Source organism: Chanodichthys erythropterus, chromosome 19 (assembly GCF_024489055.1).
Source record: "Chanodichthys erythropterus isolate Z2021 chromosome 19, ASM2448905v1, whole genome shotgun sequence".
Lineage (NCBI taxonomy): Eukaryota > Metazoa > Chordata > Actinopteri > Cypriniformes > Xenocyprididae > Chanodichthys > Chanodichthys erythropterus.
This window is the reverse complement of record NC_090239.1, coordinates 23,796,358-23,811,903: the sequence shown is the minus strand read 5'-3', so window position 1 is coordinate 23,811,903 and position 15,546 is coordinate 23,796,358. Positions and strand designations below refer to the sequence as shown.

Sequence of the window (15,546 nt, the reverse complement as noted above, 5' to 3'; positions counted from 1 at the left end):
GGGAGATTCTCAATTTATCCAGAACCGTGCAGCTTTAATATATACCATTTATTCAGCATTCTTCGTGGGTGACCATGATTTCGCCAAGTATTACGTGTTCCTGGATCATCATTTTTTTGTTGGTGCTGGATCAAACAAACATAGCCATTATTTCAAACCCTAACCAGGAGGTTGATCTGGGAACACATCCTACTCAGCAGAATGACACACGTCCTACTTAGCAAAATGAGGGGATAACTATGAAGCATCCAGACCAGCCGTCACCTTACCCAAATGACCTAGATAAGATACACAGGTGAATTGAGGTGAAGTATCTTTTGCAATTTTAGTCACACTAAATGTATTTTGATGAGTAGATGCATTATTTCCTTCAATCACTGACTGAGACATAACTCACCTAGACAGCTAATTTAACTAATGAGTATTTGAGGTGGTTGCAGTTTAAAATAAAACTTTAGCATTTCAAAATATAAATTTTCAAGGGCATGCATTTAGTTTTGTTATTTCCTCAAGTAGTTACATTACAATGCACTTTTGCAAAATATTCCAAAATATTTTTGCATGCATCATCAATCAGGTAAATAATCATCAAAAGAGTTTACTGCCCTCTCTTGGTGGTAAAATGCAATGACAAATAGTAGTGATATTTTGCTTGACTGTAAATGAGCCAACTTTACTCATGATTAAAGATTGAGGTGATGAAAAACAAGCAAAGCTGCTGTTTAAAGCAAAACTTTAAAAGATAAAGCACATCTTAGTTGTTCATATTGCATTTATTTTCTCACCAGGAATTGTATTTTAAGTGATTTACAAAAAATGCATTTTTTTTTTTCTAATTTACGCAAGTAGTGAAATAATGATTAAAGTTGCATGATTTCTTTTGCATGCTTTCAAAATATTTTGCATCATCAATCAGGTAAATACACATCAAAGTAGTTTGCTGCCCTCTCTTGGTGGTAAAATGCAATGACAAATGTAGTGATATTTTGCATAAGGGGTCAAAGATGAAAAAGGGTTTTCAAGCATCAAAACAATAAGTGTAATACAGCTTTGAATTGTTGTAGTTGTTTTTCAGTACACCAGAATGGGTCCTGTTTTAATTTATTTTTTTTTTCTGAGCAAAAATTACTTTTTTTACCATGATTTACAGAAGACACCCACTAAAATGTCATTCAGTTTAACAATCTTGTCAGGGATATTTACAACAAAAAAATTAATTTCTGCCATATTAAAGACTAATTACTTTTACCCCAAATGCGAATTACTTGTAATTTTAGATTTTTAATCTTTACCTATTTATCAGCAAGAACTTTTTACTTATTTAAAATTCAATAAAATTTAGTATGCTCACTTGTTCTTTTATATATTTTAATATGTACAGATCAGAATAAATATGTTTCAATTTTTACATAAATATAAGTCTTACACTGAATGACAATGGAACATTATTTCACCCACATTTTGATATTTTAGTCTCCCAAAACTTGTTTGAAACCTTAAAAGTAGATGTTTAACTTTATCATTTAATGTGCTTTCTATGTATATAAAATCAATTTTGTAAATTTCTATTGATGAGGACACCTTAATGTCTCTGACCCATGACTGTTAGTGAAATGTTATACTTAACAGGACAAAAATAAATCTAGTGGGATTCACTACTGTCAGATATATCATATTCCATGTATGCCGATACTACAGCATACCTGCTACTTATCTAACAGAGAAACTGTTTTCTCGGCTTACTGTAAGATCTAGGTCATGCTTTGTAAAACGACCGGACAGTTTCAGGTCACCAATTATCGGCGTGGAAAGGGTTAAACTTTCAAACAAACAAAATAAATTAAATAAAACAGATTGCATCTCATTGATTGTGAAACATTAAATATGGAGTAATTCAAGTCACATAAACTGTAAAAAGTTGCCAGGTGCTGGTCTCAAAGTGATAACCAGAAAGGGTAAAGGTTAAACACCACAAGAATGATGCAAAATATTACGTTGCAATAGCATGCATACCTGCTGACATTTGTGCATAAAAATCTAATTAAGAATATCCGTCAATAACAAAACAAGCTACGTGCTCCTCGCTCAGTAAACAAAGCAATTAAACTGGCAGGCAGAACGGCACATCTCTGTTGCCTGGAGATACAGCAAAACAAAGCCGTCCTCACGGTGGCCACGGTTTTTATACTAATCCCATAAAGCCGGCAATAAGCAGTGCTCTCTTCTCAGAGGAATTGAAGCGAGGCAAGTTTACCCTGCTGGTTTTTACTTACAGGGTTTCCGAGAGAAGCTTGTGCATTATTCACATGGACGGATACTTGACATAGAAGGCCTGTAATGATATGCACACATATAGTCTCTGAGACTTACAGACGTGACTGTCTCTGGCTCTAAACTGCTCTGAGAGAGAGAGAGAGAGAGAGAGAGAGAGAGATCCAATCACAGCAGGTAAGAAAGCACAATTTCTTCTCTAAATATAACATTTCTGTATAAATGTTCCTTTATGCTTGCCATTTACAGTTAAGACCTGTGAAAACTATTACTGAACTGTTCATTTGCTGATTATAAAAGCTGTAAGTCTGCAGCACGTTTTGTCTTTAATGCGTTTGTTTTGCTTTTCATTGCTAGGTTACAGATGTTATTATGTTATTGTTACAAATATAACTTAATGATAAGGTTCCATTTATTAACATTAGTTACGTTGTGTTAACATGAACTAACAATGAAAAAACTTTATTATATTAGTTACTGATAATTTACTAATACATTATTAAAATCAAGAGTTAATTTAATTTAAAGGACCTGATGAACTAGCAATGAACAATTGTTTTTATTGACTAACATTAACAAATATTAATAAATACGGTAAGAAATGTACTGTTCATTGTTAGTCATTACTGTAAAGTGTGCTTGTTTTCTGTGCCAAATAACCACAGCTTGTTTTGAAACATATTAACATAATGAATTATGTAATAATTTATACATATACTAATACATTACAGTTATAATACAGTTGTAGCTATAATTAAAAATAGTAATAGTAATCATAAAAAAAATCCTAGTATAATAGAAAAAAATGCACTTTTTAAATACCCGGATGATGCACTTAATTAACTGGAAAAAAAACTGTACTTTTAAAACTGTACATTTATCTATATTAATAAACGCTGGATCTCTAATGCATTATGTTATGCATTATGTTGCTGGTTGAAGATGTCTGTGTGGTTGCATAAATTTGTGTAATGGGAAAAACATCGGCTGTTTGATGGCCAGCGTTTCATTTCATGAGACAAAGCGCACGTCTGTCCTTCAGCAGCACTGATGCATGACAGTCACCTCTATCAGACACACTCTCATACACTTTGTCCCAATATGCATGTGTCTCCAGGGTCTTTATTCCTAATCATTGTTTTTCATGGTGTAGAAAGGACAGCTTGTGGAACATTGCAACTCAAATTGACTGATTGATTGAAATTGCACCGTATGTCTAAGTGCTAAGTGAGCTTAAAATATAAATTATAAAACAAGACTCTAAAAGTTAAAATACAAATATCACTCCTCAAGCAACACACACAAGAGACTCGAGTACATTGATTTCAGTAGCAGCATGTTGCTAAAAATGCAATACTCTAATAATAAGCATAAAATATACAGGTAAAAGGCGCATTTGGTTTTATTTTCCTTTAAAACCTCTAGATCCACTCACTGCATAACAATCCCTATGCACATGGAAATGTGGCTGATCCTCGACGCGATTGTGGGACGATTCTGTACTGCACTGATCATTTATTTAATGTTTTCTTTTCATATAGCCAACAAGAATCATTAAAATTACCAAATACATTTGGAGACAAATGTCTGGTTAATGATTTTCTGTTTTCATCAAGGTCACAAAATCACCACAATATTTATAATGGAAGTATCACATTTAAAATATGAAATTATTATTTATTAAAATAGATTTATTGTTGCTACTTAAACAGCATATTAAAGGATTAGTCCACTTTTAAATAAACTTTTCCTGATAATTTACTCACTCCCATGTCATCCAAGATGTACATGTCTTTCTTTCTTCAGTCGAAAAGAAATTAAAGTTTTTGATGTTTTTTCCATATAGTGGACTTCAATGGGCACCAAACAGTTGAAGGTCAAAATTAGTTTCACTGCAGCTTCAAATTGTTCAACACGATCCCAGACGAGAAATAAGGGTCTTATCTAGTGAAACCATCGCTCAGTTTCTGAAAAAAAAAATGAAAATTATATACGTTTTAACCTTAAATGCTCATCTTGAACGAGCTCTCTTCTTCTCCTCTATTAGAATTCCAGCAGTGTAGACACTGCTAAGTGTATTACTGCCCTCCACAGGTCAAAGATTGAACTAATTGTTATATGCAATATGCTACTTCAATAGTATATAACAATTAATTCAAACTTTGGCCTGTGGGGGGCAAAACTTTAATTTCTTTTTGACTGAAGAAAGAAAGACATGAACATCTTGGATGACATGGGGGTGAGTAAATTATCAGGAAAAGTTTATTTAAATTGGACTAATCCTTTAAATTACAACGGTGTCTTGTTCAAACAGCCTAAAAACCTTTAAGAATCTGTATTTATAAACATTTTAACTAGATGAGTAAAGTTTGATGACAAACTATGAAGTTGACTTGAAAAAGCCAGGCCAGAAAGTTTGAAAAAGTTTTAAAAGCTTGAAGTTTTAAGGAGAAGTTTGAAGTTTAAAGTAGTTTTAAGTTTGAATGTTATGATGGTAATGTAGTTTACAAAAATTCTGTCCATCTCAATGAATGTCTATGGGTTTTTTTGTTTTGTTTTGTTTTGGGTTTTTTTGGTGGTTTTGACAGTCTGGTTTATGAAAAGCGGAAGCTAGTAGATGATTAAGTTGGCTTTTTCAAGATAACTTAATGACAGTGTGTTTACTGCATAAAAGTAAAATGTAATCAGAACAGGAAATGGAACAAACTGAACAAATTTGAACTCAGATATTATGCAAAACATTACAAAACATTGCCAATTATTTATTTTTTTCCGGTATTTTATCCAATTTTTAAACAATAACTACTTTTATGGGTTTCTTTTCCCTACAAAATGTGTTGTTTCATCAATGTTCAATAAAACTAAACATATTTTTTCTTCAACCATACACTATGAAAACAGTGAAAAACAGATTTTCCTTCAGGCCCCTTGTTTACTGACAAATTTGACTCCAGCATATGAAATCAATAATATCTCTCACCCTTTTGGCTGGATGTTTTCCACAGAGCTTGTCAGAGCATTGTTTAATTTTTCACAAATGATAGATGTGATGTTGCCTACAGTGCATATAAATGACGCCTACTAGGTAGTTCACTAGGCTTTGGAACAAAGCCAACATAAAAAAAAAACAAAAAAACATTTACACAATGTTCCCTTGTTCACAGACACGATGGTGAAAGGGAAGAAGAAATCGAATGATCCATCAGGCAGAAAAATCACACTCAAGATGGCGAAGAACGCTCTGAAGGTGACTGTAGACGGCAAACGCCGCCTCGACCTCAGCAACATGGCGATCGCCACATTTCCAAAGTGCATCCTGAAGCTCTGTGACGTAGACGAGCTGGACCTCAGCCGCAACCTTCTCAAGAAGATCCCAGACACCATTGACAAGTTTGTGAACCTCCGTTTGCTGGATCTGCACAGCAACCACCTGGAGCAGGTTCCTGCGGCTATAGGCCGTCTGCCTAACCTCTACAGCCTCAACTTATGCAACAACCATCTGACTACCTTCGGCCTGCCGCATGAGCTCGGCCTCTTGAGGAACCTACGGATCCTCAACCTGGGAATGAACCGCATCGAGACTCTACCTCCATCTGTGGCTGCTCTCAAAGAGCTTCGCGAACTAGGGCTCTTCAACAACCTGCTGACGCATTTGCCCAAGTGTATTCAAAACCTCCCAAAACTGCAGAAGATGAACGTCAAATCCAACCCCATCCCTACGGACGAGCCTCCAGAGGTGGACTGCATCCAGAGAGTGGAGTGCCTGTACTTAGTGAGGGAGGACTGTCTGTGTACCGACTGCTTTAAGAGGTGTAAGGAGGAAAGGGAGAAGCTTGACAGTCGAATAAGTGCATCTTCTACACTAAAGAAGTCCATCTTTGCAGGTCTCCTAACGCCAAACTCTGTAGCACAGGAGAACCAGGCTTTATGGAGGTGAACATGTAGACTAGTTCAAATCCTGATATAAGTCTTTGCAAGATGATTTGTAATTGTGTGTGTGTTCAAAGCAATACAATGATGATTGAGAGATGTCCGTGACCAGGCCTTGAACATTGGGGGGACCAATTTTTTTTTTTTTATAAATCATAAAGATGTCATAAAGAGGTCTAATTCTAATTTTGAACTATTTGCAAATAATATTTGCATTAAAATTTGCACACATGTACTTTTATTTGAATGCCTAATATGTCAAAAATGTAAAACGTTTCTGTTTTCATCACTTTCAGAATGACCTGAATCATGCAAAAGCACATTTTTAATTCAAAACGGCCATATTTGAGATATTTGAGTTTGCATCACTGGACGTTACTGTCGGTTGTTAAACATTTCTATTGCAAAACAGTTGACATGCATTAAATGTTTCGCTATTTAAATCTTTTAACATTAAAGTGACGCTCTACTTACAGTAAACCCCGCCTACTTTGATTTGATTGGCAATCATTTTGACATTGACAAGCGTTGTTACTGCTGAGGCAGATCAGACTAAAAATGTAACTTTTAAACCTTTTTGTCACCCTAACAACATACAGATCACAGTGTAATGGAGTGCCGCAGTGCAAGACTTTCAAAAATTGGAGGGACAATTTGTCATTTCTAATTTCTAATTATCGGGGCGGACTCGTCCTCAAAAGCCTGTTGTATCAGACAAGACGTAGTGATGGACCTTCACAGAAGTTCATGTTAATGTATTTATGGAGGTGTAAGTGGTATGTTTATCCTGCAATAGATTCTATGTACCACTAGGGAGTAGCAAAGCTCTAAACAGCCTCAGTTCTCACTGCTGCCCCCTAGAGGAGCTCTATTGATCTGGAAAGTGTGAGCGCTACACTTCATATTTTAATAAAGGGGTCAAGGCTTTGGAAAAAGTGTTATGCTACACAAATGAATATAAATGTAAATTACTTGAAGCTGATATTTATTCAGGAAATACCAAAATACTGTTTCAGAAATGTAATTTAAGTCATTTTAAAAGGGTCTTCTAAAATGAGTTTGATGACTGTAAATGGAGAGAGCGTTCACCATCATCTATTATGTTGTGAAGAACAAGCGCAGGTAAATACAATTATGTCCATATTGATTTTTTTTTCTTTCTCGTTTCTCTTGAGGAACAGTTTCCTAATTAACACTCGGCTCAATCCTATTGATTTCCTCACATTTTGAAAATCTGCTCGATATGAAAAGTGGCATTTTAAATGTCTCTCCGTTTAGTCAGTAAATATAACAAATACACAAGATGACACTCACATCAAATCTGTGCACTCTAAAAAATGCTGGGTTAAAAACAACCCAAGTTGGGTTAAATATGGACAAACCCAAGAGGTTGGGTTAAAGGGCACCTATTATGCCCTCTTTCACATGATGTAATATAAGTCTCTGGTTTGGTCAAGTTTCAGCTTAAAATACCCCACAAATTTGCCCCTATTTAGGGGTGAGCAAAAACATGCCTTTTACTATATTACTACACTCTAAAAAATGCTGGGTTGTTTCAACCCAAGTTTAGGTTAAAAATGGACAAACCCAACCATTGGGTTAAATTTTTAAATGCATTTTTTAACCCAACAGTTGGGTTTGTCCATATTTGACCCAAATTTGAGTTAAAACAACCCAGCATTTTTTAGAGTGTATATTGCTGGCTAAAAAAATAAATAAAAAATTGGTTGAAAAAATGGCTGGGTGAAAACAACCCAATCCCTGGTTTTGTCCATATTTAACCCAGCATTTTTTTAGAGTGTGAGACTGTGAGAGATATTACATCTCTAGATATATGAAATGTCCAGACTTTTTGTTTTCTTTTGGTACAGTAGGGTTAAACTCTAAAAAATGCTGGGTTAAAAATAACCCAACTTGGTTGAAAACAGACAAACTTGGGTTGGGTTAAATGTTTGCCCATCCTGCTGGGTAGTTTTATTTAACTCAACTATTGTTTAAAAATCACTGTATTTCTTGTTTAAAATGAACCCAAAAAATGTTGGAAGTGAATACAAGTTTAATGAATAATAATTAAACAATAAACATTTTGTAAATTGCTTTTTAATAAATGTTTATCTTTTGATTTTTACTGTTTCCTCTACTAATTATGTGTCTGATTTTTAATTTCCAACATATTTTGGGTTCATTTTAAGCCAGACATATAGTCATTTTTAAACAATAGTAACAATAGGATGGGCAAACATTTAACCCAACTGCTGGGTTTGTCCATTTTCAGCCCAGTTTAGGTTGTTTTTAACCTTTTTTAGAGTGCATGCATAATGTAATTTGAATGAACTAAGTTCCTATTATCAAACCAAATCTTGCTTAAATGCTTATTCTTAACTGGATGAACACAAATAACCAGAGCGCATGAGGTTTGAAGTATTGTTATTTGGTGCTCCGCATCTTGAAATGAATCTGGAGGTCTGTAATCCGATTACTCCCACCAGAAGTCAAAGTAAACAAAACTCAGCACTGCTATTAGGCTAAAGTGGATCAAAGAGAAGCCAAAATGGTATGGAAGAACTGATATTTTACATAGAAAATGGTGGTCCGAGTGTGAAATTATGTTGTTTTATTCACATTTAATTACATAAACAAGTTTAATTTATGATATTTCTCTCAAGTCTGCTGAAAAATAAATAAAATAGTTTTCTACTCTGGTGGGCGAGTTCAAGATCTGCATCATTATCATTTTGAAAATCTACCATAAACATCTCCTGTTGCTCCATCACCGCATGTGATGTCCCTGGAGGTGCCCTCCTGAATTATTAATACTTTGCAAAATCAATAAGTCACATGACATTGCATCTCCGTCAACAGAGCAGCGCTAATCATAATTCTTCTGAACAATCCAAGGTTTATTGAACACTTGGTCCCTAATGTCATAATAGACTGAGGGTTTGACACTGCAACATTAATGTGATCGAAAAAAACAAAACATTTTTTTCTTAAATCATGAATCATTTTTAGTATTTTATTTCCCCACAGTCAAGGACATACATCACCCAATCTTTTCAGTAAAGCTACAAGGTAATGTATTTTTAGCCTGAGCCGAATAGGTTCTTTGATATGAAAGACATGATATGTACCACTTCAAGAACACTTCTCAAGCTCAAAGAATCCAGCAGTGGTGCTCTGATCATCCGACTGGAAAAACACATCCCCGGGAGACTAAACATCCTGACCACACGCAATGCATTTTTGAGAATGGACAAAGAAGCCTTTCGAACAAACAGCTAAATCATCAACAAACCAGCTCACGGGGGTATAGAATGACCTGACAGTCAAATGCATCCCATCTAAGTGCTTTAGGATGTGTGCATTTCCAAAATAGCATCTGCCAAAAATGATGTTTATGGGAAATAAATCATTTGGCATGGGCATTTTTCCGGGCAGAACTCACATTAGACAAACTGCAATATGAATTTGTCAGAATCTCTTTATTAGATAAGTATGCAAGCATAAAAGACACGGTGCATTAACTGTATGTACAATTACGAAGTGCACCATCTAATCTGTAATGTTTACATAGTTTTGGAGTCAGAAAGGGCACGGTTTGACAAACACGCACTGGGAGAGAACAAAGCGCTTTATTTGAGATGGTAGAGTATATTTGGGAATTGGCAGGTCAGTGGTGGTTACCCTGCGCCTGAAGCAGCAGCTCTCGGCCCCGGTGGCGGTAGAGGCGGTTGAATGAGGTTTTTATTGCTGTCTCATTTAGGTCTCCGTCAGGCTCCCTCCCGCCCCCATCCTTACTGAGGACCAGCTGCGGTCTACAGGGCTGAGCTTACTGAATGGCATTGGTGGAGCCGCTGCTATTATCTGCCATACTGGGGGTGGCTTAGGAACAAGACAGGGGAAGAAAAGGAAGACAAGGGCAGGAGGAGAAAAAGGGTGGGCTGAATGTTAAATGGAGATTTGAGACGGGCAATTTGTGTAATTTTGTTGTTCAGCACTCCAGTGTCCAGTGGAATAACACCAGTAATCCAGTAAAAATCAGTAATGGATTGCTTGAAAAATCACTTAAGTTAAAATATAAAAAATATGATGCATACTACAAATTATCTTGTTTTATTCACAAACATTAGACTATGTCACCCTTACACCATAATTGTTTTAAAAGAAGTTAATTTCATGAGATTTATCATTTCTTATGACAATTCTTGTTTTAAAAAATGCATTAAAAGGATATTTCACACAAAAAAAAAATAAAAATTATTCTTTTTCTTAATTGCTGTCTTATAAATACATATTTTGTTTATATATATATATATATATATATATATACAAACATTTTTATATATCTTTTTTTGCTACAAATCATTAAACGACATATATATAAATATAAATAAATGTCGTTTAATGATCTGTAGCAAATTAAGATTATGATTATATATACTTTTTATTTTATAATATTAAATATATTTTAAATACATTATATTTATTTTATTTTATATATAATACATTACTACTATTATTATTATTATTATTATTATTATTACAATATTGGAGTGAAAATTGTTTTTGTGTGTGTATATACTGTGTGTGTGTGTGTGTGTGTGTGTGTGTGTGTGTGTGTGTGTGTGTGTGTGTGTGTGTGTGTGTGTGTGTGTGTGTGTGTGTGTGTGTGTGTGTGTGTGTGTGTGTGTGTGTGTGTGTGTGTATATATATATATATATATATATATATATATATATATATATATATATATATATACTTTACTATTACAATTTTGGAGTGAAAATTGTTTCAGAGTGTTTGTATATATGTATATATGTTATGTATATATACTAGTGCTGTAAAATAAATTATCTTGATTAATTGCATCAACTGAAAAGTTTGTAAATATATAATGTGTGTGTAATATGTGTGTGTATATACACACACTTTATTAACAAACTTTCATGTTAGATGCAATTAATCACGATATTTAATTAGTTCTATATCAATATATACATGTAAAATGTGTTTGAGAACCGCTGTATTAGACCATATCAGCAGCACCAAACACATTCAGAAAACAGCAAGATTTATATGAGAGATTTAATGGACTCTGGTGCATGCATCTGCAATTTGAAAATAACTTAAGCACTATTTTACCAGTTGACTAGTTACTTGCAAAACACATACTGGACTAGTCCAACAGTGCACATTCCTAATGGAGATGTGTGCGCACGCATATGAAAGAGGCAGATTCCCCAGAGATGGAGGGAGCGCGAGTACACATGCCTGAGACCAATTAGAAGGTGGGCGGCTTTGCTCTTCTGGACAGCCTGCTGTAATCACACACACACACACTGACTGGTCAATGTAGAGGAGCGCATAATGAATAATGCAACGCTTGGTGGGTGTGGACCAGCGTGCGTGTGTGAGACCCGGAGAGTGAGCATGTGCGCGCGTCAGTGTGTGTGAGAGGAATCCCTCCCCCAGCCCCCAACCAGCCGGTGCCTGCAACATGAGGTCAGCGAGCTAGCGGGGAAGAGAGGAGAGAGTGAGGAGGAGAGGAAGAGGGAGCCACGGAGCAGAGGAGCAGGAGGGAGAATGTACCCAGAGAAGATCTGAGGAGGAGGAATATGCAGAGCAGAGGAAGTGAAGCCCATCGATGGCAGCCATGCTGAGTCCAAAGATCAGACAGACCAGGAGAGGTACAGTACGCTGCATTTGTATTTCATCTGTCACCTCTCAGGGGCCGCGTCACACACACACACTACGTGCTTTGATCTCACAGCATCTCTGCTTCAGATGCTCTCATCACACTGGCTGGATCTGCTCCTGATACTTTAACTGTGGGAATATGCAATTGATTGATTATATATCAGTGGCAGAATCTCACAAATATATTCTAAAACGTTTCTTTTTTTTATACATTTAATAATTTGCTGCGTTAGTAACAGCTGTTATGATAATCAAAATAATTCTGTTGTATAAATTGTGTAAAAGATTTCTGCATCTCATTAAAATTGAAAATTCTCATAAAAAGCTGCAAATTTTGAAATTCTTTTTTTTTTTTTAATCCCATAAAATATGTGATTGTGAACATCAGGTATACATATATAATGCATTGGACTAGGCTGATGAATTTGCCAATATTTTGCCATATTTATTGATGTTTTGCCATTTTGAAATTATTGACATCACATTTTTATTGGTTATAAAAATGCAATAATTTCAGTATATATGTTTACATCTCAATTGATAAAATTAAACCTCATTCTTGCCATAATAAATACCCATTTTTGGAAATAAATACCCATATCGGTCGATGACTGAAATTGATATTTGAACTCTTTTCACCATCAAAAATCTTTAAATGCACTCTGTGGCTCAAGAAAACCCACAATAAATAGAGCCCAGTGCTTGCCTCTCATTGTGCTGACCATACGACGAACCACGACCTTCCAGCGATGCATGTTCCACCTCAACAGATGAACGTTAAGACACACATTCCACTATCGTCCGCAGCATGCCGTACGGCTTCTACACACACGCCCACAGCGGCTGATCATCATTCATCAGCAGCCTATAGCACAGTCTTGGGTGAGATGTGAAATACAGGCAGAGGAAGATCTGAAGCACAAGGCTTCATTCGTCATGCATCAACTTGATGGATGATGCGGTGTTAATAACCAAAGCTCAATGCGTAAAAAGAAGCTGAGTGATTTACCCTTTTATGTATTCTTATAGCTCCCTGCCCATCCCCCCATCTGCCTTATGCTACCTGCTGAACATCAAGGCATCTGCTGGGAGGAGATGTCAAAGCACGAACCGTGAATTTATTTGCACGGCTCTCTTGAATGCTTGACTCTGATTGGTCAGTCATAGCATTCTGCGGACATATAGTTTTGTATAAAGATGCTTAAAGGGTTAGTTCAGCCAAAAATGAAAATAATATCAATAATTACTCATGTCGTTCCACACCTGTAAGACCTTCGTTCATCTTCGAAATGCAAATTAAGATATTTTTGATAAAATCCGATGGCTTAGCGAGGCTTGCATAGCCAGCAATGACATTTCCTCTATTAAAAACAAATGTAAATCAGTTCATTGGTTCTACCTTAATATTATAAAGCGATGAGAATATTTTTTGTGTGCCAAAAAAAAAATAATGACTTTTTAACAATATCTAATGATGGCCGATTTCATAACACTGCTTCATGAAGCTTCGGAGCTTTACGAATCAAATCAGTGGATCGGAGCGCCGAGGTCACGTGATTTCAGCACTTTGATACGCGATCCGAATCACTGATTCGACTCAAAAGATTCAAAACGCTCTGAAGCAATGTTTTGAAATTGGCCATCACTAGATATTGTTTTTTGGCGCACAAAAAATATTCTTGTCGCTTTATAATATTAAGTTAGAACTCACATGAACTGATTTAAATATGTTTTTAGCACCTTTATGGATCTTGCTGGCTATGCAGGCCTCGCTGAGTTATCGGATTTCATCAAAAATATCTTAATTTGTGTTCTGAAGATGAACGAAGGTCTTACGGGTGTGGAACGACATGAGGGTGAGTAATTTCCCACTGATTTCCAACACAGATGTGCTATTTTCATTTATCGTTCCTCATTTATTCATCTATTTGGTAAAAGCCATGTAAATAATAAGTCATCCCTCCTTACACTCGTCATGTGATAAACGATAAGCTGCTTGTAGAATCTGTTGTCCAACTGAACTAAATGTTTTTATTTCTATAAAAAAGCAAAACAACAGTCACGTTTAACACCGTCTAACACCGACTACTGCAGCAAGCCTAACAGTTACTTGGTCATTTTCACAAAATAAACGCTTCAGGGCCTCTCTGAATTGCGTCAGGGTCTTACATCACCCTGAAGGGGTTTGTTTTGCGATAACGACCAGATGACTGTACATTATATTTTCTTTATTTCCCAAAGGACATTACATTAATGCATATGGCAGATGCTTTTATCCAAAGCAATTTGGATTGACATTGCAAGGTATACATTTTATCACTTTCATCAGTTTGTCATGCATTCCCTGGAAATGGAACCCATAACCTTGATGTTTTTCTTTGATGCTGGAATGTTACTATGCTGTTTACAGCCACATAAATCAGCCTTTCAAGATATTAATGTAATAAAGAATCTGTGCAATCATTTTTATAATTTTATATATAAATTTAAAAAAGGCAAAGTTGTTCTGAATGAGGAGTTCTACCATGTGGTATGAATGTGGGCGTGTGCAAACAAAATTTGCGTAATTTACAATCTTTTACACATGTTTTTCGAGATACGCAAATGTCCTCAAAAGTAGTCTTGGCATCTTGGACAAAGACGCCGCATGCCAATGTTCAAGTCAATCAGACGTCATGTTGCGTAATTATAGCCATTTTTAAGTTTTATTCATGTTATAGCACCACCAAGTGGCCAGTCACTGCATCCATTTTCACTTGACCACAGAATGAGCTCTTACATATGTAAAGAGCCCCAGACATGAAATGCAGGAAAAAAATAGTAGGCTAAATCGTGATTTACTAAAACATGCGCACGATTTACTATTTCATTCCTTCGATTTATAAATCATGTGCAAATCGTGTGCACAATTTATTAAATCGAGGGAACGAATTGGTAAATCGTGCGCACAATTTAATTTTTTTTCTTGCATGTCATGTGCAGGGCTCCGTACATATGTGCGCCGAGTTTCGTGCAAATATCTCATTCCGTTATAGTCATATAGTTATAGTCATTTTAGCAAACGTGGCTCCACCCACTTTGAACGTTTTGGCGGACCTTAGAGACCGTGAATCAAAATATCAACTTTTTTTGGATAATTATTGACAATCAGACTTCATAGAATCGTGCTGCACTTGTTTGGTTCAGATCGGGCCAAAAAACCTCGAAAAAGTAGTTCGCAAAAGTAGGTTTTTCAAAAAATCCAAAAATTTCACCCAAGCGACAATCAAATCCGAGACATGCATTCTGTCCGTCTTGAGCCAAGGATTTCAATGAGAGAAGACACTTGAGTCTATGCCTAACATTTAGGAGTAATGAGCGATTTCATACTTTCCACGGCTGTAGCGCCCCCGTTAAGCCTATTGGGGCGAGCATTGGTGACGTTGTAGACGGTGCAAGTACTACCAGCCCTCAAAGTTTCAAGTCTCTACGACTTACGGTTTGGTCTGGGAGAATGCTGATCCTTGGAAATTTGAACATTTACAATATAGGGTTTCAGTGCTACACGCTTGAACCCCTAAATATAATATCACACCCATTTTTCTTAAATGCAGCTGCCTTTATATTTTTGGAAGTGGGTCCATGACATTTAGAGGTTCATGGGATTAA

General features: G+C 35.9%; 2 protein-coding genes across 2 annotated transcripts in view; both read left to right on the top strand.

The window, feature by feature from the left end:
- Window positions 1–2,366, top strand: part of vstm4b (V-set and transmembrane domain containing 4b) — a 33,813-nt gene extending 31,447 nt beyond the window's left edge. Inside the window, exon 10 of the mRNA XM_067369575.1 lies at window positions 2,276–2,366. The gene's annotated coding sequence lies outside the window, so the exon portion shown is untranslated. The remainder of the gene's footprint in view (window positions 1–2,275) is intronic.
- lrrc18b (leucine rich repeat containing 18b) lies at window positions 2,350–6,421 on the top strand. Its single transcript, XM_067369576.1, has 2 exons — window positions 2,350–2,448; window positions 5,436–6,421. Exon 2 carries the CDS (start codon window positions 5,441–5,443, stop codon window positions 6,206–6,208), a length of 768 nt encoding a protein of 255 aa, XP_067225677.1. The 5' UTR covers window positions 2,350–2,448; window positions 5,436–5,440; the 3' UTR covers window positions 6,209–6,421.
- The last annotated feature ends 9,125 nt before the right edge of the window (window positions 6,422–15,546 follow it).

Coding starts and splice junctions, on each gene's coding strand:
- lrrc18b (XM_067369576.1), top strand. CDS start 5,441: ATGGTGAAAGGGAAGAAGAAATCGAATGATCCATCAGGCAGAAAAATC.